General features: G+C 47.2%; 1 protein-coding gene across 1 annotated transcript; it reads right to left on the minus strand.

Annotated features, from left to right (window-relative positions):
• Positions 1-3,218: 3,218 nt before the first annotated feature.
• ZC3H12D (zinc finger CCCH-type containing 12D) lies at positions 3,219-18,673 on the minus strand. Its single transcript, XM_049787765.1, is given in 7 exon segments — positions 3,219-3,467; positions 3,765-4,408; positions 5,793-5,899; positions 8,109-8,343; positions 13,443-13,474; positions 13,476-13,580; positions 18,372-18,673. Coding segments are annotated over 7 exon segments (1,674 nt in total).
• Between the last annotated feature and the right edge of the window lie 8,619 nt (positions 18,674-27,292).

The following is a 27,292-nucleotide window of genomic DNA, read 5'->3' on the forward strand; positions in this document are numbered from 1 at the left end:
CAATGATCAGCAGCTCCTTCCCCCTTCCTACCCCAGACCAGACTTGGGGAGGCCAAGGAGGCAGGGGCCATCCTGAGCCCCTGGTCCAACGCTAAACACCTTTGTGGGTATTTATCTGCCCAGACCTGGTCCCTCTCAACCCCTCACCTCAGCCAGCTCCAGAGCTTCAACAGGGAGCTCACTTCACTTCAGCCTAGCTGCAGGAGAACTGGACCTTACCCCACCCTAGACTGTGTCTTGACCTTCTGGAGAGTGCCACAGAGCGGGTTGTTCTGCGGGAAAGGACACTTGCTTCCTCAGAGGACATCCTAGAGTCCTGATTCCCCCAGGTGCTATCTTCTCCACTTCCACCACCTCCTGATGATCAAGGTCACTTCATAGACCTTTGAGGATCATATAAAATAGTGTCCTGGAAACCCCAGTTTCAGTCCAAAGGCTCTGCTGTTGTTGACTTACATTTCTGGATCCTTTTTTGCTACGTTACACCTTTATTATCCAAAACAAAGAGCATCCCTGGTTCCTTTGTATCTGTTTGTTTACAATTTTGGTTTTACCCCCAAAACAGAGATTGTCTTACATGAAAATCTGGACAGGACTGGCTCAGATAGCCTGGGCTATCTGTCCTTACTCTGTCCTTATTCCCCCACCCGAGGTGATCTCTGTACTCAATAAAAGCAACAATTCTTGCAAGAAGCTCTCGCTTGAAGAATAGAAGGTAGAGATTGTCAGATTATGTTTACCCTCAGCCTGATTTGGGTTATTTCATACAGTGTCTCTGCTTCAGACCCGTCCAAAAGGTGTTAGAAACATGGTGTGTGGATGATCTCACAACTTGTGGGTTTTTATTTTATACCTTTTGAGCCAGCGGGCTCACTCTTTTGTTTGTTTATTTGGGGGACCACACCTGGCAGTGCTCAGAGGTTACTCCTGGCTCGTACTAGAAATCACTCCTGGCAGGCCAGAGAGATAGCACAGCAGTAGGGTGTTTGCCTTGCATACAACTGACCTGGGATGAACCCTGGTGCTATTCCTGGCATCCCATATGGTCCCCTGAGCCCGCCAGAAGCAATTTCTGATTACAGAATCAAGAGTAACTACTGAGCACCGAAGGGTTTGCCCCAAAAACAAACACAAAAATCATTACTGGTAGGCTCCAGGGGCATTTGAGGATGCGGGAGATCAAAACCAGGTCAGCCATGTGCCAGGCAAATACTCTACATTCTGTGCTGTCCTCCACACAGCTTTAAAAGGCTGTGTGGCCTTTTAAAGCCTCACAGCACCCCACAAAATTGTGTTGCTGGTCCTGGCTCAAGCACTCCCTCCACAGCATGGATTTATGATTCCAGATAATTGCAGCAATTCCCAGAGCTTACCATAACACACTTGTGTGCCTTAAACTATTTGTATCCTCAAGAAGGTGGTTTCCTGGAAGGCCAGGAACTGTCCCTACACCCAGCAGCCACCGCTGGCTTCTTGCCCTCTATCTAAGTTCTAGGTAGAACTCCTGAGTATGGCTGGGTGTGATGCAAAAGCCAAAAAGCAACATGGAGCAGATAAAGAAATGAGTGAGAGAAGTTTATTTGGGAGATAGAGTAACACTATACAACCAAGGACCCCTCACTGTCCCATGTTTTGTGTCACCAAGACATATCAAAGGGAATAACACTTGAAATATCTGTTTCTTCACTTGCTTTGTGCCTGTTCTAATCAGAGGGAACTAATTAAAACAGTTTTACCACTTACGAACATTCAAAGTTATCCTCAAAGCAGTTTCAACACTCCTAACTGGAAGTCAGAGTGATTTGCCCACATCAGCAGATTCAAACAACAAAAGCAACTTTAACATAGAGATTGTCATGTAAATCAAAAACACAGGAAAAGGCAACCAATCTAGTATGAGATGTCCTTCTTTAGGGCTGATGTTCCCAAGTAATAAGGTCCAATTATGGGCACAATATGCTTTTTAGAAAAGAGAAATAGATGGAGATATAGTACAGCCTTCCTTACACACACTTAACCCAATTTCGGTGTCAGCACCAGGGTGCCTAAAATGATCCCTCAGAACAAAGCCAGGAGTAAGCACTGGTCAAAAACAAAACCAAAAAATGAGGAAGTTAAAACCATGCTAAGAATTTGATCCAAGAGGCTGGAGTGATTGCACAGCAGGTAGGGCACTTGCCTTGCATGTAGCAGCCCAGGTCTGATCCCCAACATTCCATCTAGTCCCCCAAGTCTACCCAAAGTGATTCCTGAATGCAGAACCAGGAATAACCCCAGGTCTGGCCCAAAAACAAAAACAAAAGGAACCTGGTTCAAGGAGGGACACATGCTTCACAGACAAAAGATCCAGGTTTCATTTTCAGGTCCACCCAGCGCAACCCACAAGCACTGAGCCAGGGGTAGGCCCTGGACATGCCTGGTAATACCAAAAGAACAGAAAGGCAAAAAAAAAAAAAAAACAAAACTTCTGGTTCAAAGGGAAAGGGAGACATGAGAGAGGCACCCACACACAGGTCTTCAATGGTTGCATGAGCAGGATATAGAGAACTGAAAGAGACTTCTGCAGCTATATGCTATGCATAGCTGCAGCCTATACCCATAATGCACCTGGCACTTAACACGCTAAGAACGCCCCCACAGTTCCAGCCAGTCTTTGGTACTTTCCCCAAGAGCAGAGCTACTGAGTCACCTTAGGAACATGCCAACCAAGACCTGCAGAGCTAAACTCATAATTCAGTAACCAGGGGCCCCCAATTCTACCCCATCTCCCCCAGTAGCTGGATTCATATTCTGGCAGCTCCATGGCCTTCCCTATTCATTGCAAAGGGTCTCTGGCCCTAATCTCAAAGGGGTCTGGAGGACAACAACAGGCTTCCACGGCAAAGGTTTAGTCCAGCTTCTGAGACTCTGTGAGCTATGGCCCTGTGCCAGGCACCATGGTGAGGACCAAGTCCAGTGGTCTAAGGGTGTGTGCACACTGTGATACTGGTGGGCATGGGATTCATTGTATGGTAGGTGAAATATGTCAATATCTGCATATGTTGTACATGTATATGAGTGTGAGGGGTAACACTAGTAGGTGGTATGAGTTGGGTTATGAGTTTGCTGTGACATTAGGTGTGTGATTATTGTGTGAGAAAAGCGAAGGTCACAGGGAAAAGCCGTCCCTCGGAACACTATGCCCCTTGCCACTCCTCCTCCAGCACAACCACACAATCTCACACAATCTCCATGGCTCGTGAATGGAGCCCACAGATGTCCAAACCCTCCAACTGTCGAGAGTCAAAACACCGGGTAATGCCATAAGATGCCATTTGGCGACGTGGGTCCCTGCTCGCACCTGCGTCCCGGATGCACATGGCCAGAAGGCACAGAGCGTGGATCCCCCAAGTAAGTGGTGGCTCATTTTCGGCCTCATTGCTGTGTGCCCCGAAAGCCCAGTTGCATCCTTTTTCTCCTGTGGCTCCCTGTGGAATGAATGCAGGTGCCCACAACAGAGCAGGATGTCTCCTGTCCTCCTCAGAGAGGACCAGCACATCCGTGGTGGGCAGGTAGGTCCTGGTAAGTCTTCACATGCTCCCTGGACTCCCCAGAGGGCAAGAAAACAGGCAATCTTCAAAGGAAAATGGCACAGTGAGATGAGGTGAGGTGGGCCAGGTTGGAGGCGCAGCTCACCAGGCCCGGGGGGGTGATGGTGGAGTCAAGGCCAGGCTGGCACTTGGCTTCGGGAAGGTTTGGCTGTGAGTTCAGGAGTCACCCGGGGCCTGGCCAGACCTGGGGACGATCTTGTCCAAGTCTCTGAGCACAGGGGACAGAGCCAGGAATCTGTCCCCTCGCTGCGTTTGGAAAGGGCTGCAGAGCGCAGGGCGCGCCCCAAAGCGCACGGCCCCCTCGAGGGAGGCGCTGGGGAGAGACCTCGTGGATCCCCCAATGACATTGTCCCCCCAGCTCTCCAGGGCCCACGTAGCAGGCGGTGTCCTGTGCCAAGGGAGCGCGTCCAGTTCGGGGTCCCGGGGTCCCGGGGTGCAGGAGAGGTGGGAGAGAGACGGGGACCAGCCTGACGCGCCCTGGTCGCGGCCTCTGGAGTCGGGCCCAGAGCTGGTGGCTGGAGGGGCTGCCCGCAGGACCCCCGAGTCCGAGTCCGAGTCCTCGCTGCAGGCCAACCCTGCGAAGCTGCGCCCGAGGCTCACCACATCGGCCTGCTGCAGGTAGCGGGAGCCCCAGTCCCGGGCAGGGGCGTCCCGGGCGAGGCCCGTTGCCTGCGCACCCCTCGGTGGTGCCACCGAGACCCCCCCGACCCCCAAGGTTCCCCTTTGCGCTCGCAGCTCATCCGCCACCGCCAGCCGCGAGCCCTGAGGCCTCTCTGGGTGGGAGAAGCGGCACTTGGCGCCGTAGGTGCATCTCTTGCCTGCGGGGCCGAGGAGAAAGCCAGGGTGAAATATGTCTGTCTGTCTGTCTACCTGTCTGCCTGCCTGTCTGCCTGCCTGCCTGTCTTTGTCTCTCTCTGTGTCTCTCACATGGGGAGAAAGCACAGGATGAGATCTCTCTGTGTCTCTCACACTGACTCTCCCTCTGTCTGTCTCTCTCCAAGGGAGAATGCACAGAGATCTCTGTCTCTGTCTCTATCTTTTTGTCTCTCTCTGTCTCTGTCTCTCTCTGCCAATCCCTCACACTTATTTAGACCCATCAGGACTGGGCATGTTTGCAGCAAGGTGTCCAGGGGTGACCTGGAGGGCAGGAGGGCTGAGAGATGCAGCACGCACCCATCCCTGGAGCTCAGGACCCTGACACAGAAACTCCAGCAAGGGTGGGTGCTGAAAGATGTGGGTTCCTTCCGAGCACATACATCTCTGGGGCTAGCAACCTTCAGCCTCTCATCCAGGGAGGATTGGGGATTGAGTGTTCATGGACCTTGTGTGCATCCAGGGCTGCCTCAGTTTCCACTTACGTCCACCATCCTCCCAGTCTGAGCTCCCAAAGACGATCAGGTTTCTGATCCAAACTCAAGCCCCTCTACAAGGGGGCAGGAGGGACGCGCTGGGTGTCACTGAGCTTGGCTCTCACCTAAGGCTTTACTGAACTTTCCAGACACAGAGACCCAGCACTCAATGGGTCAGAAAGTAACTTGATGGGGCAAGTTATGAAAGTGGAAATCTTGTCTCAGTGGGCTCCGAGATAGTCTTCCATTTGGTTTTGTTTGCTGGGAGTGGGGGGAGTCACACACATGGTTGTGTTCAGGGATTCCTCCTGGGATGGCATTAGCAGATCCTAACTGGGTGAGATGCCAGAGATTTAATCTGGGTCACCTATTTGCAAGGCAAGTGCCCACCAGCTGTACTCTCGGGTCCCAAATTCTTAACTCTCGGGGATGAGCAGCAGTGAGCAGGAACCCGGTGTAGGGGGCCAATGTAGGTACAAATGCCAGGTGAGAGGCCTGAGAATGTGGGGCTTGATGTGCAAACTTCCCCCAGGCTTGATGGTCATCCCTGTGTGATCGCAGTGGCCAAGCCAGCAACCCGTTGTCAGTTTCCCCAGGTCAGGTTCTGAGATGTCAGTTTACCCTCAGAGTAACCCAGTGGGATGAGCATTGACCAAGAACACAATATGTCTCTGGGGTCACATACAAGTCTCTCTCTATCTCTCTCTCTCTCTCTCTCTCTCTCTCTCTCTCTCTCTCTCTCTCTCTCTCTCTCTCTCTCACACACACACACACACACACACACACACACACACACACACACACACACATCTACAGCATGTCTACCGGGTCTCCGTGCACAGGCGTCACCCACCGTAGGGGCAATGCTGCCAGGATGGCTCGGGGGGCTTTAGCTTCCTACTCAAGAAATTGCTCAAGGTGGGGCCCCGGCGGCCCAAGGGGTCATCAGGAGGCATGAACCTAGAAAACAAACATCAGGGTGGGTGACTACAGGGACAAAGCACTAGCTCTCACTGTTTGGGGAGGAGATACCCTGAATGGCCTGGGGTCACCAGCTTGGTATGAGGTCATTGTCCAGGATTGGAAACGGGGCTATTTGCCTTAACCACTATGCTACCTCTCTGGCCCCGTCACAGCATTTTAAAGCCACTCAGCTCTCCTTCCCACTATCCAGAGCAGAGCAGCCCCTGGCAACCTCTTCTGAGCAGCTTCAGAGTCAAGCACCACTTTATAAAATGCAGGTTCCGGTGCCAGAGAGAAAGATCTGGGGGAGGGGGCATGTATGACATTTGCTTTGCATGACACAGACCTGGGTTGGATCCCTGGCATGCCATGTTGCATCCCTCCTCCCACTCAAGCCATTCCAGGAGTAATTACTGAAAGCAGAGGTAGGAGTTAACCCTGAGCACCACTGGTGTGGCCTAAAAACAAACCCCCCAATAAAAAAGGTTCCAGGCCAGAAATACAGCTTAGTAATCTTTCATGCATGAGGCCCTGAGTTTGATCCCAGGCACCAAAATTCAAAAACAAAAAAATTTTAATGCAGGTGTTTTTGGTTTTTTTTTTTTTTTTTTTTGGTTTTTGGGCCACACCCAGTAACGCTCAGGGGTTACTCCTGGCTATGTGCTCAGAAGTTGCTCCTGGCTTGGGGGACCATATGGGACACCAGGGGATCGAACCGCGGTCTGTCCAAGGCTAGCGCAGGCAAGGCAGGCACCTTACCTTTAGCGCCACCGCCCGGGCCCCGTTTTTTGTTTTTTTAATGCAAGCCAGCTAATAAGAAACTGATGTTGGTTGGAAGCTGCTATTTCCCAGTAATTTGGATGTGGGAATGTTGAGTTTGGGGGCCACACCCATCTGTGCTCAGGGCCTACTCTTGGTTCTATGCTCAGGGATCACTCTTAAAGCTCAGGGTACGCTGTATGGTGCTGGGGATTGAACCCAGGTCAGCCACAAGCAAAGCTGGACCTTTCCTGGCTCCTCCCTGTGACTTTCATCCACTAGCATCCAAGCATCATGGCGCCTCTCTTTCCAGGTTCTAGTCTGGAAGGGCCTGTGCTCTGTATGGGAGGTTAGAGACCTTCTACAGGCACATCCAGCCTGGTACTGTGAGTGAGTAAAGGTGAGATCCCCTTTCTCTTGAGCGTGGCCCCACATCTCAGGGTAGAACTATCATTCACAGTGAAGCAAGAGGACTCCAGCACTCGGGCCCTGGACCATCCATGCTGCCCCCTTCCTCCTCCTGGCATGAAATATAACAGGTACAGGATAGCACCCTAAGGAAATTAAGATCCCCAAGATTTCCCAAAGGGAATGCTGCCATAGCTCCTCAAAGGTAAATGTCCCTCCTTCAGCACCCTATGGTCCCATGAGCACTGCAGGAGTGATCCCTGAGTACCACTGGGTTTAACTCAAAAACAAAACCAAGAAAATAGAAATGAAACTCTAAATACAAAAAAAGAAAAATATGAGTCAGAGAGAGAGTACAAAGGTTAAGGCCTGGCACACAGCAAGACCCTGGTCCAAATTCTGGCAGCAATGGTGCCCTGAGTCACTCAGGAGTGAGCTCTGAGCACAGAACCAGGAGTGAGCCCTGAGCACAACCTGGATTTGGCTCAGGCCCTCCTGCCACTCCCATAAAATAAAATAAAATAAAATAAAATAAAATAAAATAAAATAAAATAAATAGGCCTGTGACATGCTCTCATAAAACAGCACTTGCCTTACACATGTGAGGCCCTAATTCAATCCTCACACTGTAAATAAAATAAACAGGGGCCAGAGAGATAGCACAGTAGAAAAGGCATCTGCCTTACACATAGCCAACCTGGGTTCCATCTCCAGCATTCCATATGGTCCCCCTGAGCTCTGCCAGGCATACTTTCTGAGTGCAGAGCCAGGCGTATCCCCTAAACATCACCAGATGTGGCCCCTTAAACAAGAAAGTCAGCCAATCAAGGTCACCCCTAACTCATGTGTGGGCATCCCCTAGGTGTGTGGCTCAAGGTGAGTAAAGCAAACAGTCCAGCTGGGGACAACTGCTTGAGGAAGAAAGGCAAGGATGTGGGTCTGGGGTGCAGGGGCTGGGTCAAGCCTGCTTGCTTCCAGGACTGGTCATGCTCTGCTTCTTGCCCCACAAACCCAACCTGAACCCCAGACCTGTACCCACCGGTCATTGACGAAGGAGAACATGAGCAGCCTCTGCTCGATGAACCTCTTCCACTCGGGGTTCTCTCTCTGCAGGTCGCGGTAGTTGTCGTTGGACACGATGACGCCATCCTGCTCGAAGGCCACCTTCACGATGTAGCGGTCGTCGTAGCAGACCACGCGCTTGCCCTGGACCTTACGAGACGGGGTGTACACCAACACCGCCTGCCGCTCCAACTCCGCCAGCACGTGCTGCTCTAGGGTGCCAGGAGGGAGACAAGATGGCATGGAACCCGCACCCCAAAAGGCTGTGGCGATGCCGAACTCCTGGGGCACTCAGCATCCTCTGTGGCCCAGCTGCCCAAAGGCCTGCAGACACCAGAGAGGAGCTTGTGGGAAGGCAAAGCACAACCTTGGCTTGGGGCCAGCCAGGAGGCAGGACAGGGGTTCCAGGAATAGAGCCACAGAGGGGTAGAGGAGACCCTTCTTCGCTCTCCACCATGGTTCACAGAAGGCACATGAGGCCTTGCTCTGGGACTTCCTAGCCCTGCTGCTGCAGAACTGCTGGAGCTTTGCATTCACCCTCGAGCCAGGAAGGCCTTCTCTGAGGGCCTAAGATCCCTGAATCAGAGTCTGCCTGCGACACTTGAGATGGGACAAGCCATAACTGGGAGCTCAGAAGGATATGGAGGGAAGGGCCAATGTTTGGGTTCTGGCCCAGTCTAGCAGGCCCAGGACAGCACCTTAAGGAAACCAAGATCCCCAAGGTTCTCCCAAGGCGATGCTGCCATAGTAGAGAGTACATGGCCTGGACTCTTCTGCTGTGGTATTTTACTCATTATTAACTTATTTATATCGCTGAGAGATGGGACCACACTCATTGTCTGGAGCTGTGTATACAAGGACCAACCCCAGACCTCCGGTGTACAAAGCCTGTGCTCAGACTGTTGAGTTCTTCTCCGGACCCCTCTCTCTGCCTTTCATAGAAATGGGGCTTTCATTTTCAAAGATTCTCCCAGACCTTTCTCAGACCTCCCTGTGTGTGTGTGAAGCGAAGAGGTGGAAGAGGAAAAGGAAGAGCAATAAAAAGAGAAAGAGGTTGAGAAGGTGAATCCAGATCAGGTACAAAGTTACAGCCCCCATAGGGGCTGGAGTGATAGCACTGTGAGTAGGGGATTTGCCTTGCACTCAGACGACCTGGGTTCAATCCCCAGCATCCCATATGGTTCCCCGAGCACTGCCAGGAGTAATTCCTGAGTGCAGAGACTGAAATGAGCATTGCCAGGTGTATCCCCTTGCAAAAAATAGCAAACCCCTTTGGGACTGTCCCAAATACAGGTTGGCAGCATGCAAGGCATATGCCCTCCCTTCCAGGTCCAAGAGGATCTGCTATTTGGGGTGGGGGAGAGCATTTGCCTTGCATGCTGCCAGCCTGTGTTTAATCCCTGGCATCCCAAGCCTGCCAAGAGTAATTTTTTTGTTGTTGTTTTTGGGTCACACCTGCCAGCTCTTAGGGGTTACTCCTGGCTCTGTGCTCAAAGATCACTCCTGGGAGGCTTGGAGGACCATATAGGATGCCAGGAACCAAACCACCATTGTCTTGGGTGGGTGCGTGCAAGGCAAATGCCCTACCACTGCACTATCACTCCAGCTCCTGTCAAGAATATTTGAGTGCCCCAAAACAAAGCAAACAAAACAAAAAAGTTATATTACAGCACTTACTTAGCCCTAGCTAAATTTCACATCCCTATAGCCCTGTGCTTTGATCTGTTTTGCCTATGGAACTGTGCAAAAGAACATTCCGCATGTTCCTAATAAATGCTACGAACTCTGCACAAACTCAGAAGAAGAATATAAACTTATTCACCAAAAATGGTTTCTCCCTTAAGCTTAGCCTTTATTTTTCTTTCTGTTTGCTGCCAGTTTTGTTCTGTTTTGTAGGGTGGGCCACACCCCTAGTGGTGCTTAGCACTTATTCCTGGCTCTGAACTCAGGAATCACTCCAGATGGTGCTTAGGAGACCATATTGGGATGTAGGGGATCAGGTGTCTTACTAACTCAGCATCTCTTCTAGCCAAGCCTGACCCTTCTTATATGAAAAGGCTTTCAAACCTTTATAAAAGAGCTTAATTGGAAGTGGGGGGTTAGCTAAGTTATAGAGCCATAAATCCATGAAGGCCAACACAACCACCCTTACCCTAAAATGTAAGAAGTGCAGCAGGTTGTGGCTGGAGAGATAGCATGGAGATAGGGCATATGCCTTGCATGCAGAAGTTCAGTGGTTTGAATCTCGGCATCCCATATGGTCCCTGAGCCTGCCAGGAGCGATTTCTGAGCATAGAGCTAGGAGTAACCTCTGAGCACTGCCAAACGTGACCCAAAACAAAACAAATAGTCTCACTCATCTGTGTGCGTTAAGAAAAATAAAAGACTTTATTGTAAGAATACACAGAGACAATAGACATGAGGGCTGGAAGGACCGGCCCATGATATGAAGCTTACCATAAAGAGTGTTGAGTGCAGTTAGAAAAATAATTACACTAAAACTACCATGACAATGGTAGTGAGTGAGATAAATAGATTGCCTGTGATGAATACAGGTAAGGGGTGGTGGAGGAGGGAGATGGGGGGAAGGGGCACAGTGACAGGAAAGTAGCACTGGTGAAGGGGTGTGTGTACATATTATGACTGAAATCCAACTCATTGGTAGAGAGAGAACAATAGGGGGGAGGAAGGGGCCAAAGCCGGTGGTGCTCGGAGATCACTCCTTGCAGTGCCGAAGGACTATGCTGTGCCAGGGATTGAATCTGGGCCTCCTACGTCCAAAGCCTGTCCCCACCCATTGAATTCACTAGGTCCTCAACAATTGGAAGTTTCTGGTTTTATAATATTGCTCAATATGGTAGATGGAAAGACGCCTCTTACTAAGCTTTAATCCCCACTTGCCTCTGGTTGCTAATAAGATAAAGCAGCTTTTCATATGCCCATCAGCCTTTTGTTTTTTCCTCTGCAAAAAGAAAGTCGCCTGTCAGCCTGTCTTCCTATTGACCTTTTGTTTTTCTTTAATCTTTTGGTTTCCCATCAGGCGTAATTACCATCAGGCATAATTCCTGAAACATCACCAGATTTGGTCCCAAACCATAGTAGTAGTAACAGTAGTGGTAGTGGTGGTGGTGGTGGTGGTGGTAGTGGTGGTAATAGTAGTAGTAGTACTAAGTAAAAGTCATAAGACCAGGACCAGAGTTATAGCACAGCAGTAGGGCATTTGCCTTGCACATGGACAACTGTGGACAGACCAAGGTTTGATCCACAGCATCCCATATGGTCCCCGGGCCTGCCAGGAACAATTTCTGAGCAAAAAGCCATGAGTAACCCCTGTGCACCACTGGGTGTGGCCCAAAAACCAAAATTAAAAAAAAAAGGTTGTAAGGGCCCGGAGAGATAGCACAGCAGCGTTTGCCTTGCAAGCAGCCGATCCAGGACCAAAGGTGGTTGGTTTGAATCCCGGTGTCCCATATGGTCCCCCGTGCCTGCCAGGAGCTATTTCTGAGCAGACAGCCAGGAGTAACCCCTGAGCACAGCTAGGTGTGACCCAAAAAACCAAAAAAAAAAAAAAAAAAAAAGGTTGTAAGACCTTGAATGTTGGGTTTTGAGGGTTTTTTTGTTTGTGGGTTTTTTTTTTGGGGGGTCACACCCAGTGATGCTGAGAAGTTACTCCTGGCTATGCACTCAGAAATCGCTCCTGGCTTGGGGGACCATATGGGATGCCAGGGAATTGAACTGCGGTCTGTCCTGGGTCAGCTGCATGCAAGGCAAACACCCTACTGCACCACCACTTTGGCGCCCTTTTTGTTTGTTTTTAATAATGTATTTAAGGACCATGTTACAAACATGTTTATAGTTGGATTTCAGTCATAATAAATACACACACACACCTTCACCAGTGCTACTTTCCTGTCACCAGTGCCCCCCATTTGCCCCCCATCTTCCTCCTCCCCCACCCCGTGCCTGTATTCATCACAGGCGATCTATTTATCTCACTCACTACCATTGTCATGGTAGTTGTTAGTGTAATTATTTCTCTAACTGCACTCACCACTCTGTGGTAAGCTTCATATCATGGGCCGGTCCTTCCAGCTCTCATGTCTATTGTCTCTGTCTCTCTCTTTTTTTTTTTTTTTTGGTCACACCCAGCACTGCTCAGGGGTTACTCCTGGCTCTATGCTCAGAAATCGCTCCTGGCAGGCTCAGGGAACCATATGGGATGCCAGGATTCAAACCACCATCCTTCTGCATGCAAGGCAAATACTTTACCTCTATGCTATCTCTTCGGCCCCGTCTCTGTTAATTCTTACAATAATGTCTTTTATTTTTCTTAAATACACAGATAAGTGAGACTATTCTGTGTCTGTCTCTCTTTTCATTCTGACTTATTTCACTCAGCATAATAGTTTCCATGTCCATCCATGTTTAGGAAAATGCATGACTTCATCTCTCCTGACAGCTGCATAATATTCCATTGTGTATATGTGCCATAGTTTCTTTCTTTTTTCTTTTTTTGTTTTTTTTGGGCCACACTGGTAATGCTCAGGGGTTCCTCCTAGCTATGCGCTCAGAAATCGCTCCTGGCATAGGGAACCATATGGGACACTGGGGGATTGAACCGCGGTCTGTCCTAGCCTAGCACATGCAAGGCAGACACCTTACGCCCTGCACCACCACTCCAGCCCCATGTACCAGTTTCTTTAGCATTCAGCTGTTGAAGGGCATCTTGTTTTTTTCCAGAGTCTGGTTATTGTAAATAGTGCGATGAATATTGGTGTGAGAAAGGGATTTTTGTATTTCGCTTTTAGTTCCAAGGTATATACTTAGGAGTGGTATAGCTGAATTGTATGGGAGCTCAATTTCCAGTTTTTTGAGGAATCTCCATATTGTTTTCCATAAGGGCTGGACTAGACGGCATTCCCATCAGCAGTGAATGAGAGTTCCTTTCTCTCCAGATCCCCACCAGCACTGACTGTTCTTAGTCTTTGTGATGTGTGCCAATCTCTGTGGCATGAGATGGTACCTCACTGTTGTTTTGATTTGCATTTCCCTGATGATATTACCCCTGATGAAGCTTGATTATTTTTACTAGAAAATGAAGTCATTTGTTCATTCAGGCCCTAGTTGCCAGGAGTGATGTGAGGTGTGGGAGTGCAATCAGGCACTGTGACCTTATAGTTCCTCACAGAGCTGAGGACACCCCAACTCCTACCAAGCAGACAATGACACCCAACACATACAGCTCATTGTGAGGAGCTCTGTCTCAGCAGCAAAAGCCTTTGATCATGAACACATGCCTGCGCCAGCTTACCTCTGATAGGAGTGTCAGATCTGGGAGGCTCTCCTCCAGGAAGGGACAAAGACTTTGATGTAGGTGTGTCCTCGTGTCCTGAACCAGTCTACCGCCAGCTGGATCCCCCGGCAGGAAAAGATTTCTTTGTTGCCATGGCTATAAGAGCAAAGCAAAAGTTCTTCAGACACAGAGAAGGAACGAGAAGGTGTGAGTCTCCCCGTGAATTATCAGTCATAATTATCAGACATGTTCTCAGACCAATGGGAGTTTTCAAAATTGTTTGAACAATAAACAACAAAAGTATCTACAAACTCAGAATCTAAGATACATAAGCTGCTAATAGAGCTTAACAAGAAAAATCAGGGACCAGAATGATAGCACAGCGGTAGAGCCTTTGCCTTGCATGCAGCCGACTTAGGATGGGCCCAGGTTTATCCCCAGCATCCCATATGGTCCCCCGAGCCTGCCAGGAGTAATTTCTGAGCACAAATCCAGGAGTAACCCCTGACCACCACTGTGTGTGGCCCAAAATAAAATTTAAAAAAAAGTAAAAAAAATTCAATCTGACCTCATCAAAAAATGAGAAGAGAATGGAGTGACAGCACAGCAGGTAGCGTGGTTGCCTTGCACGTGGCCAACCCAGGTTCCAGGAGAAATTTCAGAGCTCAGAGCCAGGACTAACTCCTGAGAACACCAGATATAGCCTAAAAATCAAAAAGAAGATAGCCTAAAAATGAAGAAGAAAGAAGAAAAGAGGAGGAGGATGAAGAGAAAGAAGAAAAAGAAAAAAGAAAAGAAGAAGAAGAAGAAGAAGAAGAAGAAGAAGAAGAAGAAGAAGAAGAAGAAGAAGAAGAAGAAGAAGAAGAAGAAGAAGAAGAAGAAGAAGAAGAAGAAGAAGAAGAAGAAGAAGAAGAAAAAGAAGAAGAAGAAGAAGAAGAAGAAGAAGAAGAAGAAGAAGAAGAAGAAGAAGAAGAAGAAGAAAAGAAGAAGAAGAAGAAGAAGAAGAAGAAGAAAGAAGAAGAAGAAGAAGAAGAAGAAGAAGAAGAAGAAGAAGAAGAAGAAGAAGAAGAAGAAGAAGAAGAAGAAGAAGAAGAAGAAGAAGAAGAAGAAGGTCACTCCTGGGAGGCTCGGAGGACCATATAGGATGCCAGGAACCAAACCACCATTGTCTTGAGTGGGTACATGCAAGGCAAATGCCCTACCACTGCACTATCACTCCAGCCCCTGTCAAGAATATTTGAGTGCCCCAAAACAAAGCAAACAAAACAAAAAAGTTATATTACAGCACTGTCTGTGAAAGTATCTAGGTGAGTGAGAGATGGCATTGGAGAAAATCTACTGAGGAACACTTAGTTCATAGAAGAAGGAGGAGAAGGAGGAAGTGGAGGAGGAGAAAGAGGAGAAAGAGGAGGAGGAGAAGGAGAAGAGTAAAAAAGAAGATGATGATGATGAAGAAGAAGGAAGAAGAAGAAGAAGAAGAAGAAGAAGAAGAAGAAGAAGAAGAAGAAGAAGAAGAAGAAGAAGAAGAAGAAGAAGAAGAAGAAGAAGAAATGAACTGAAACTTCCTCAAAGAAGAAATATAGGTGGCCAAAAGGCACATAAAAAAAACACTCCACATCATTACTCATCAGGGAGATGCAAATCAAAACAACAGTGAAATACCATCTTACACCACAGAGATCGGTGCACATTGAAAAGAATAAGAACACACTAACCTACATTACTTTTTAACTTCAGTAGTGTACAATCCTAATCACAGACCAAAGCTGTGCATTGTGTGTAACAACCCCAAACTGTTTCAAGATACATAAAATGGACACGTATTTCTTTAGAATATTTTGTGTTTTTTCTCTGACAGCTATAATTCTTACTAAATGTTGTCTTATACAGTGACGATTCTAACCACTTTTTATCTTCTCTTTATGAGCTGTTTAACAAGGAATTTTGGTGAAAGAGTCCCCCAGTTTAATGCTTATGATTGAACCGTATCATGGGAATCAATTGGACTTGTTCTTATGGCTCCCATATGCGCCAATAACACCACGTGGCATTGCTCCTTTTTTGCATAGGCACATTAAGGTGGGAAAATACTATACATACAAATAAGATCCTATCTAATAGAGATTGGAACACACAAATCTTGTAGTGCAAAGGGACCTTACACCCTGAACATTGAAAGAACGACCTGGCACAGACCTCAGAAGAAAGGGCATTTTCCATTCACCCCTGAACCAGGGAAGCCATCCACGAAACATCCAGGCTTGTCTATAACATCACCTGGAAGTAATCCTCTACCACGGAAGACCCTACACTGCTTAGACATCGACCTGTTCAAAGAGACTTCCCTTAACACTGAGAAGACTTAACAACAACAACAACCTGCTTACAGGACAGGGCTCCCTGCATTGCCCTTTGATTGTGACGTGAAAGGAGAGGACACTCCACATCCTGACTTCACTGTAGGATATGCAGATTCCAGGATCTTTAATACAGAAACACGATACCAACAACAGAGACTGTGTGAAAAATAAAAGTGTGTTGGCACTACAATGTCTTGGATTGGACAATCTAACTTGCCTGGAGCCTAGAGTTGGTCTTGTGCCAGGAAACTTCAGGGGTCGGGTCTCTTTGTATTTAGGCCAAGGTTATTCCTTTCCATGTCCCTCATATTTTGGTGGGCCTATGCGAACAACAATTGCCACTCTAACACCGTTTTTACTGTGCTTCTTTGACTCTAATCTTTAAACAGAACCCACTTAAAATTTGAGGTTAACTGAAGCTAATATGCATGTACATGGAAATGTAGAAAAATACTATGCCTGTAATGTTTAAGGAGTTACGTAAGTTTTATGGCTTTAGATTGCCTTGAATGCTGTTAAGAAATATAATGTGTTACAATCTGGGAAGTTGAGGGACAAAGTAATTGTACATGGATTCTGTCTTATTTATCTTAATGTTCTATGGCTGAAATTTCAAAGTTAAGATATCAGCAAGGAGACTTCTGAGAATTATGTTATGGGTGATTGTCCTTCCACTATAACTTTACCTTGTCCTCTTTCTTTGCATCTTTGTTCTCATAATTAAAAATAAAAAATTCAAAAAAAAAGAAAAGAATAAGAACAACCAGTGCTGGGGGAAAGGAACTCTCATACACTGATAGTAGGAATGTAGACTGGTCCATCCTCTATGAAAAACAATATGGACGTTCCTCAAAAAAAAAAAAATAGAAATTGAGTTTCCTCTATTTGACCCAATACTGTCCCTGGGAATATATCCTAAGGGCCCAAAAATGCAATGCAGAAAATCCATCTGACTCCCATATTCATCACAGCACTATTCACAATAGCCACAATATGGAAACAACCAAGTTCCCAAGAACAGATGAGTGGATATAGAAACTGTGGTGTTTCTACACATGAGATACTCTGCAGCTGTTAGGAGAAAATGAAGTCATGAAATTTGCTTATACATTAATAGATATGAGACATAATCTCATGCTGGGGCCAGAGAGATAGCATGGAGTTAAGGTGTTTGCCTTGCATGCAGAAGGTTGGTGGTTCAAATTCCGGCATCCCATATGGTCCCCTGAGCCTGCCAGGAGCAATTTCTGAGCATAGAGCCAGGAGTAACCCCTGAGCGCTGCCGGGTGTGACCCAAAAAACAAAAAAAAGAAGTCTCCTGCTCTCATGCTGAGCAACTTGAGTCTGAGGGAGAGGGACAGACATAGAATAATTACACTTACTACAAGATATAAAACCAACAACACAAGTAGGAGAATAATACTCAAAGACAAAATAAACGATGAGGGGACAAAGGGATCAATATGACAATAATAGTTGCAAATGATCCCTCTGGACAAGAACTGGGAACTGAAAGGAAGCAAAGTGATATGCATGATAGTCCTTCAGTAACAGTATGACAAACAGTGCCTAAAAAGAAATAGGGTGGGTGGAGGGAGGGGGAATTGTAGTGAATCCCTGAAAGTCATAGGCTGCTCCCAGCAACTGAAAACAGAGCCCAGAATAGTAACTAAGAGAGCGCAGAGCTGCTGCTTCTGGGACACTGCTCCAGGAAGAGATGCCCTGCAAGATCCTGACAGAGCCTGTGGGGATAGAAGAGAGTGTGGGAAGGATAGTGTGTGGGGAAGGAGAAAGTCGTGGAGGAGAGAGTGTATGGGGAGAGGTTGTCCAATAATGACCAATAACATCCAATAACAACCTTCAAATCCCTGTCCCAAACACATCTCTTGTGTCCACTCTCCTCCATGTCTGCCCTCTCTCCAAGATTTCTTTCTTTCTGTGTGTGTGTGGGGGGGGGGGGGGGTTTTGGGTCACACCCGGCAGCGCTCAGGGATTACTCCTAGCTCTACACTCAGAAATCGCTCCTGGCAGACTCGGGAGACCATATGGGATGCCGGGATTTAAACCACCGTCCTGCATCTAAGGCAAACGGCCTACCGCTGTGCTATCTCTCCGGTCCCTTTCCTAGATTTCTGTGCCCTTTCTTGTTCACTCTCTCTCTCTCTCCTCCATACTCCATGCCCACTCTCCTCAGTAGTGTGTCCACTAATCCCCTCAGTACTCTGTGTCCCTCTCTTCTCAGTACACAGTACCCACTCCCTCCTCAGTATTCTATGTCCCTCTCTCCTCAGTATACTGTGCACCCTCCAGCTTTCTTCCTGGGTGTTTTGATATTTTTGTATTCTTGGGGCCTCCCAAACAGTCTCAGGAGGCCTGAGGCTCCTTGTGGCCCTGCTGAGATACTCAGACAATGGATACCTAGATGTTAAGGCTGCTGTCCTGGCTCCTTGGAGCTACCACCACCTGCCCTTTCTGAGGAGAGGCGAGCGAGTGGCCAGGAGTTAGATGGCTTAGGGCAAGCCACACTCTGAGAGAAGAAGTGAATCCAAAACCCCCTCCTCTGCTTCCCCAGGGTCCCAAAAGCTACCTCATGGCCACGTTGCTGCCGTCAATCACGATGGGTCTCAGGTAACCAGCGGGGCCTCCACTCTCCTCTTCCAGGTCTGCCCTCAGCCCAAGGGGTGCAGAGGCTGGAGCCCCACAACCCCGGGGCACCAGACGGGGCACATCGCTGGCCTCGAGGGTCCCTGGCCGGCTGCCCGTTTGGATCAACTCCTGCAGCACGTCGTTTTCCAAGGCACCCTCGCCCAGTTTGTCCAGCACTCGAAGCACGTCGTGGTGGCCATAGCCCAGCTTCCTGAAGAACTCCATTTTGCTGGAACGATCCATTCTGTGCCAGCCGGTCCCCTGCTTCCCCCAAGCCAAATGTATCCACGAGCATGAGCTACAGAGAAAAAGGCCCATCTGTGAGGCAAGTGGTGTGTGTCCCGGCCACCTTCCCAGTGATTTCAAAGACTGCTTTGCACAGTTTCATGTATGCGGCTCTCCCACCCGGGTGTCTCCTTCCTTCCACCACTGTCCCCAGGTCCTCTCTCAGACCTCCACTTGCCCTTGGAAAGCCCAGTCTATAGGCCAGTTCCCAAGTTCTGGGTGGTCCTAGTTAACCGCCTTACTAGGTTTCTTCCTATCCCACATATGAGAAAGATCATTCTGTGTCTGTCCCTCACCTTGCAACTGAATCTCACTTACATAATACCGTCTAGTTACATCCCCACAGCAACCAAGTGCATTATTTTGTCTTAGAGTCAAGTAGTGTCTCACTGGATATACAATGGTTTTGGTTTTTGGTTTTTGGTTCAATCCAATTACCTGTCCTTGGACATTTAGGTTGTTTCCAGATTTGGGCTATTGTGACTAGTGCTCAACTCCATCTAATTAAGAGGTTTCTGGACCACAAAATAAATGATGCCTGGAATAGAAGCACGCTCTACAGACTGGGGAGAAGTATTTACCCACCAATCATCTGACCAGGGTTAATACGAAAGCTATATAAACACTTGTAAAACTTAACAACAAAAAGTCAATTCCATCCAAAATGGGTAGAAGAAATGGACAGAAATGTCCCCAAGGAAAACATACAGATAGATGGTCAATAGGAATAGGAAAATGTGTGCTGTCTCATTTATCACTGGGGAAATGCAAATTAAAACAATAAGGAATAACTCATGTCACGGAGACTGACATGCATTTAAAAAAAAGAACAAAAGTAATAAGTGCAGTGTGAATATGGTGAAATGAACCCTCACCACCCTGTTTTTGGGAATGCCAGCTTGACTAATCTCTTTGGAAAACAAAATGGAGTCTTCTAAAAAGCCAAGAATCCAGAAACCAGAGAGATAGTACAGTGGGTAAGCAGTTTGCCTTGCAGATAGCCAACCTGAATTCTAAGCCCAGAACCACGTATGGTTTCTGGAGTATCATGAGGAGTGTTCCTTAAGCACAGAACAAAATAGAAGCCCTGAGCACTGCCAAGTATGGGCCAAAAACCAAAACCAAAACTAAATACAAAATAAATATGACCCAACATTTTCACTTTTTTTTTGTTTTGTTCTGTTTTTTGGGGTTTTTTTTGTTTGTTTGTTTTTATTTTTTAGTCACACCTGGCAGCGCTCAGGGGTTACTCCAGTTCTGTGCTCAGAAATTGCTCCTGGCAGGCTCAGGGAACCATATGGAATGCTGAGAATCGAACTGGGTTTCTCCCGGTTGGCCGCATGCAAGACAAACATCCTGCCACTGTACTATCTCTCCAAGCCCAACAATCTCACTTTTTGGTATCAACCACAAGGACTCAAAAACATAATTTCAGGGGCTGGAGTGATAGCACAGCGGTAAAGTATTTGCATTACACACGGCCAACACAGGATGGACCCTGGGAGGGTCCAGGTTTGATTCCCGGCATCCCATATGATCCGCAGAGCCTGCCAGGAACGATTTCTGAGCGCAGAGCCAGGAGTAGCCCCTGAGCACTGCTGAGTGTGGCCCAAAACCAACCAATAAATAAATAAGTAAAGTTTTAAAATAAAATAAAATTAAAAAAATGATTCAGGGGGCCGGAGAGATAGCATGGAGGTAAGGCGTTTGCCTTTCATGCAGGAGGTCATCAGTTCAAATCCCGGAGCCCCATATGGTCCCCCGTGCCTGCCAGGAGCAATTTCTGAGCCTGTAGCCAGGAATAACCCCTGAGCACTGCCGGGTGTGACCCAAAAATTACAAAAAAAAAAAAAATGATTCAGCCAATCCAAACCCCCAAAACAGTCTGGCTCCAGCTCCTTTTTCTAATTTCTAAGACCGGCATCCTTCAACATACTGATATGATCATGAGAGTCGGAGCATCTCATATAGTATTCTGAGCCCTGCCAGGAGTAATTTCTGAGCACAGAATCAGGAGTAAACCCTGAGGATATGACCACCCCCTCCAAAATAAAAAAAAGGTTGAATGATGCACAGTGAGTAGGGCATTTGTCTTGCATGTGGTTGACCTCGTTCAGTCCCTGTATCCCATATGGTCCAAGTCTACCAGGAGTATTTTCTGAGCATAGAGCCAGTAGTAACACCTGAGAGATACCAGATGTGGCTCCCAAACAACAACAACAACAACAAAAATAAACAAAAAAAAAAAAGAAAAGAAATGATCATGCGAGCCGGAATGGTGGCACAAGCGATAGGGTGTTTGCCTTGCATGTGCTAACCTAGCACGGACCACAGTTCGTTCCCCCATCGTGTCCCATATGGTCCCCCAAGCCAGGAGCAATTTCTGAGTGCACAGCCAGGAGTAATCCCTGAGCGTCACTGGGTGTGGCCCAAAAATGCAAAAAAAAAAAAAGAAAGAAAGAAAGAAAGAAAGAAAAAAAGAAAAGAAAAGAAAAGAAAAGAAAAGAAAAGAAAAGAAAAGAAAAGAAAAGAAAAGAAAAGAAAGAGGGGCCAGGATGGAGAGACAGCATGGAGTTAAGGCGTTTGCCTTTCATGAAGAAGGTCAGTGGTTCGAATCCTGGCATTCCATATGGTCCCCTGAGCCTGCAGGAATGATTTCTGAGCACAAAGCCAGGAGTAACCCCTGAGAACTGCCGGATGTGACCCAAAAAAAAATTCTTTTTAAAAATTAAAAGAAAAGAAATGATCATGAAAGTATATTAACTATGAAAAGTTGAAACATTACGATATATGAAGAATAAAAAGGTGTACTATATCTTCATACAATCCTCAAATCCAACTTGCCTCCTTGGCCAACTCTTGGCTTCCAGCAGTTTCTCTGCATTGAATTGTATGTCTAAACGATACACTCATATACTGTTTTGGGGGGATGTCTTTGTATTAATAAGGTGCTGGGTGTATTGTTAAGCAACTTGACTTTCTTGTTAAAAAAAAAAAACTAAAAGTTGGGAATTCCATATGATTCAGCAATTCCACCCCCACGTATTAATCTGAAGGGTAAGAATATAAAAACACAAAATCTAGGGGCTGGAGAGATAGCACAGTGGTAAGGTGTTTGCCCTGCATGCAGAAGGATGGTGGTTCAAATCTCAGCACCCCATATGGTCCCCCGAGTCTGCCGGGGGCGATTTCTGAGCGTAGAGCCAGGAGTAACCCCTAAGCACTACTGGGTGTGACCCAAAAACCAAAACAATAAAAAAATTAAAAATTAAAAAAGAACACAAAATCTAAAAAATATTTGCACCGCTATGTTAAGGAGAGGGGTTCAACCTAAATGTCCGCTAATTGATGGCTGGATAAAGGAGCTGCCACCAATATAATCAATGGAACACAACTATTCCATTAAGGAAGATGATTTCATGAGGCTTGGGAGATAATTCAAAAGACTCTAGTTGGGCCTTGCTCTAGTTGACCCAGATTCAATCCCTGGTATCCCATATGGCCTCCGGAGTTTGCCTTGAGTAATTCCTGAGTGCTGAACAAAGAGTTAACACTTGAGGAGTCAACATCAGTGTGATAGAAAAAAGGGGGGGGGGGACTGGACTGTCATTTGTGGGAGTAAAATAAAAAACCAAAAAGAGAACAAAAATTGGGAATTAAAAGGAAGTAAAAGTGATATTCATGATACCCCTTCAGAAACAATATTCCAGACCACAGTGCCTGGTGTGATTCCTGAGGAAAAAAAGAGAAAAAAAAAAATGGAAGAGAGAAACAGAAGAAAAAGTGTCTGTCGGGCCCAGAGAGATAGCACAGCGGTGTTTGCCTTGCAAGCAGCCGATCCAGGACCAAAGGTGGTTGGTTCGAATCTTGGTGTCCCATATGGTTCCCCGTGCCTGCCAGGAGATATTTCTGAGCAGACAGCCAGGAATAACCCCTGAGCACCGCTGGGTGTGGCCCAAAAACAAAAACAAAAACAAAAGTGTCTGTCATGGAAGCTGGGAGTGGGGGTAGAGATGAAAGACAAAAGGGTAACAGGAAATTGATGGCAGGAAATGAACACAGGTGAAGGGATGGGTGTTGGGTGTTGGGTGACATTGTATGACTGAAACTCAACTATTGACAACATTTTAACTCTGTTTTTTACAATAATTAATTTTAAAAAAGCTGGGGTGCACGCTTTGCATGTGGTAGGCCTGGTTCAATTCCCAGCACCGCTATGGTCCCCACAAAAAGAAAGCAAGATAAACCCCTCAGTGCTACCAGGTGGGATCCCCAAGAAAACATTAAATAGTGCCCTTTGAGAAATAATAAATGGGTCTTGAAGAGTTTCTGCTAAGTGAAATAAAAACATGAAAATCAATTATCAAATGGTTTTATAGGTGGAATGTGAAAAATTAAAATGAATGAACAGGCAAGAAAAAATGAAGCTAACTCAGTTTTGCTGAAGATCATGGTAGTGTGAGATGGAAAAGGAAGCGGGATGTGGAAGGAATGAACAAAAGGATCTATTTGGTGGTGGCAGGGCTATGGAAACTTGGGGTTGGATCTTTGAGTGATAAGCATATGGAGAGGTTTGGTTAAAATCCCACCCCACTGTAAAAGCAGTCGAAAGAAAAGAAGGAAGGAAGGAAGGAAGGAAGGAAGGAAGGAAGGAAGGAAGGAAGGAAGGAAGGAAGGAAGGAAGGAAGGAAGGAAGGGAGGGAGGGAGGGAGGGAGGGAGGGAGGGAGGGAGGGAGGGAGGGAGGGAGGGAGGCAGGGAGGGAGGAAGGTAGGTAGTGAGGAAGGGAGGGAGGGAGGAAGGGAGGAAGGAAGGAAGGAAGGAAGGAAGGAAGGAAGGAAGGAAGGAAGGAAGGAAGGAAGGAAGGAAGGAAGGAAGGAAGGAAGGAAGGAGGGAGGGAGGGAGAAAAGGAGGGAGGGAGGGAGGGAGAGAGGGAAGGAGGGAGGGAGGGAGAGAGGGAAGGAGGGAGGGAGGGAAAGAAGGGATGGAGGGAGGGAGGGAAGGAAGGAACGAGGGAAGGAGGGAAGGAGGGAGGGAGGGAAGGAGGGAGGGAGGGAGGAAGGGAGGGAGGGAGGAAGGAAGGAGGGAAGGAGGAAAGAGGGAAGGAAGGAAAGAGGAAGGGAGGGAGGGAGGAAGGGAGGGAGGAAGGGAGGAAGGAAGGAAGGAAGGAAGGAAGAAAGAAAGAAAGAAAGAAAGAAAGAAAGAAAGAAAGAAAGAAAGAAAGAAAGAAAGAAAGAAAGAAAGAAAGAAAGAAAGAAAGAAAGAAAGAAAGAAAGAAAGAAAGAAAGAAAGAAAGAAAGAGGGAGGGAGGGAGGGAGGAAGGAAGGAAGAGAGAGAAAGAAAGAAAGAAAGAAAGAAAGAAAGAAAGAAAGAAAGAAAGAAAGAAAGAAAGAAAGAAAGAAAGAAAGAAAGAAAGAAAGAAAGAAAGAAAGAAAGAAAGAAAGAAAGAAAGAAAGAAAGAAAGAGTCAGAGTAGTGGCACAAGTGGTAAGGCATTTGCCTTTCAGGCAGCTAACCTAGGACTGATCACGGCTCGATCATTTCTTTTCCTTCCTTCCTTCCTGAGTGTCAACAGGTGTGGCTCCCCACCCCCAAAAAAAGAAAAGAGACAGAGAAAGAGAGAGAATGAGAGAAGAAGGAAGGAAGGAAGGAAGGAAGGAAGGAAGGAAGGAAGGAAGGAAGGAAGGAAGGAAGGAAGGAAGGAAGGAAGGAAGGAAGGAAGGAAGGAAGGAAGGAAGGAAGGAAGGAAGGAAGGAAGGAAGGAAGGAAGGAAAAGTGTAAACAATCGGGCATAAATCATGATTCTAAATACAATTCACAGTGGTTGAAAAACGCTGGCCTAGGGGCCAGAGAGTATGGAGGTAGAGCATTTGTTTTGCATGTAGAAGGACAGTAGTTCGAATCCCGACATCCCATATGGTCCCCTGATCCTGCCAGAAGTGATTTCTGGGCATGGAGCCAGGAGTGGCCCCAGAGTGATGCTGGATGTGGACCCCCCCCCAAAAAAAAAAAAAAAAGAAAGAGAAAAACGCTGGCCTAAACAGAGGTGAGGAATGGCCACTCTCAGGCCAGAGTCATAATAAGAGCTGGCATTAGTCACCCTGAAGGACAGAGACAACCTCCTCACCACTCCCACCCATGGCAGCTCTAATTCCGTCAGTCTGCAGGTGAGAGATTTCTGCAGCTCCCCAAACTTTGAGATTCCCCCCTTCAGTATAGAGAAAACCCATCTTCGGAGCATCTGAAGAGAGAGCTCAAAGGTCCAGCATGCACTTTGCATGTGGGAGTCTGGGGTCAATCCCAGGTACAACAGAGTCCCCCCTCCTGGCACCAAAGATCAATACCCCACACATACACACAAACACACAGCACTGAGCCGGGGGGCTCCCTGATCATTAACTGCTGTGAGTGACAAATGAAAAGGTCTTTAGAGCTGGCCTGTGGCTTAAGTGGGAGAGCTCATGCCTTACCTGCCAGGGGCCCTGCATTCCCTACCTCCCCCGCCATCATGCTCTGCTGGCTGTGACAACCCACAACGGTCAGATGAAACTCTTAGCAGGGGAACCAAGGTCTGATCCACTTTCCCATCGCACTTGGAGACTAGTTCAGAGACTCTCCCCATCTTATTCTACTTACTGCCCCCATTTTCAGAAAATAAAAAATAACCATCAGTGTCCCTGGAAATCTACCTTTGTAGAGGGCTGGAGTGCTCATGCCAGGGACTGAACCCCACTTTGGGAAGGTTTTCTTCACCTGAAAACCTACCTCCTGTGAGGGAACAAATTGCACCAGACTTGATTCCTGACATCCCATATGGTCCCCCGAACTTGCCAGGAGTGACTTCTGAACACAGAACCAGAAATATCCCCTGTGCACCGCTGGGTGTGACCCAAAAACAAAAATTGCACCTGAGGCTGTGCCCCCTGGATTGTTCCAGCATCCCCTCCTCTCCTCTCCTCTTCCCTGCCACACACACACACACACACACACACTGGGAGAAGGTCCCCTCCTCACCTTGTGCTCCTGGCCTAAGTCTCTGTCCTTCTCAGGACAGTCGTCTTCTCGGGCTGCAGAACAACCACAGCTGCAGGCAACTGTGAACATGCAGAAACTCTGAGCATGTTCTTTGAGATTCTCCTGGCCTTCAAATCACTCCCATGTGTGCCCCGACTTCCCAGTTGGGAGATCCCTTTCCCAGTGCAGAATCTGAGGTTCTCAGGGGTAGAAGAAGGGTCGTAAAGGAGGAAGAGGCAGGGAGGGCAGAGACAAAAGTGACAGGCCCAAAGGACTGTGTTGCTCTGCGCTCTCGCTAAGGCCTTTAAGTCTTTGTCATCACCGAAATAGAAAAACCCAGGTACAGCGAATTCTTTACCTTCTAAAATGACAGAAGCACAAATATTGTACAAAGTGAAACTAGGAGGGTTCTTTTTAAGTCCTGGGACAGGGGAACAAGAGGCCCTACCTCAGCTGCTCCACAGAGAAGTTCCGTTTCTGAGAAACTATCAAATGTTGACATGTGGGGGGCCAGAAGAGCTGTTTTCACCCCCCCAAAGTAACTGAAATGAACTTCTGAGTAGTTTAGAGTGGATTTGGGGTTTTTTTGTTTTTGTTTTTGTTTGTGGTGGGTATTTTTTTCCTCACGTGAGACTTTCAAATCAACTTCATTTCCTTTAAGAACTTCTAAATGCAGGAGAAGCCAGAGAGCACTTGCCCACACCTCCAGTCAGTCACAAGTGTCTCCTTCAGAGGTGATGGCCCCTGAGCTACATGCAATGTGACTAGAAACTTCTTTTTTTTATTTTTCTTTCTATTTTTAAGATCTGAAAGTGTGAACCATTTCATTTGAGTTTTCTTCCTCAATCTTGACTGGAACTTACCCCACAGCAACTCTGAAAAGCCTCCCAGTGTCTGGTGAGTTCATGTTAGCCAGAGGATGGCTGTGGAGAGATATTCAGAGATGGCCCGAGACCAGAGCTTGACAGGGGAGAAATAATGGAATTCCATAAGCCAGAAGTGGAAATAGAGTCTGATATGTTGCCTCAGGGGCCCCCCCAGGTGGAGAGCCAGTAGCCTCAATGTCTGTCTTTTCTGACTTGAAACAGAGACTCAAAGAACAGGCTGGAGGCTGAAGATTGGGGGAGGACAGAGCCTGAACTCAGCACCACAAAGAGAAGCAAATTAATAAGCTAAATAAAGGTTAGACTGGCCAAGCAAACATGGAGAAATATAGACATGGTGAATATCGTGCTGAGTAAAATGAGTCAAAGGGTGAGTGACAAACATAGAATGATCGCATTCATCTATGAAATATTAAAAAAAGAGGGACTGGAGTGATAGCACAGCACTAGGGAGTTTGTCTTGCACCCAGCTGACCCAGGTAGGACCCAGGTTTGATTCCTAGTATCTCGTATCGTCCCCCAAGCCTGCCTGCTAGGAGCAATTTCTGAGCACTGAGCCAGGAGTAACCTGTGAGCGCCACCAGGTGTGGCCCAAGAACAAAAAAAAAAAAAAAGAGAGAGAGAGAAAAGGAAAATAAAAACAGCCCCTTATTATGAGAATAATACCCAAAGACACTAGAAA

This window comes from Suncus etruscus, chromosome 15 (assembly GCF_024139225.1).
Source record: "Suncus etruscus isolate mSunEtr1 chromosome 15, mSunEtr1.pri.cur, whole genome shotgun sequence".
In the NCBI taxonomy this organism is placed as follows: Eukaryota; Metazoa; Chordata; class Mammalia; order Eulipotyphla; family Soricidae; genus Suncus; species Suncus etruscus.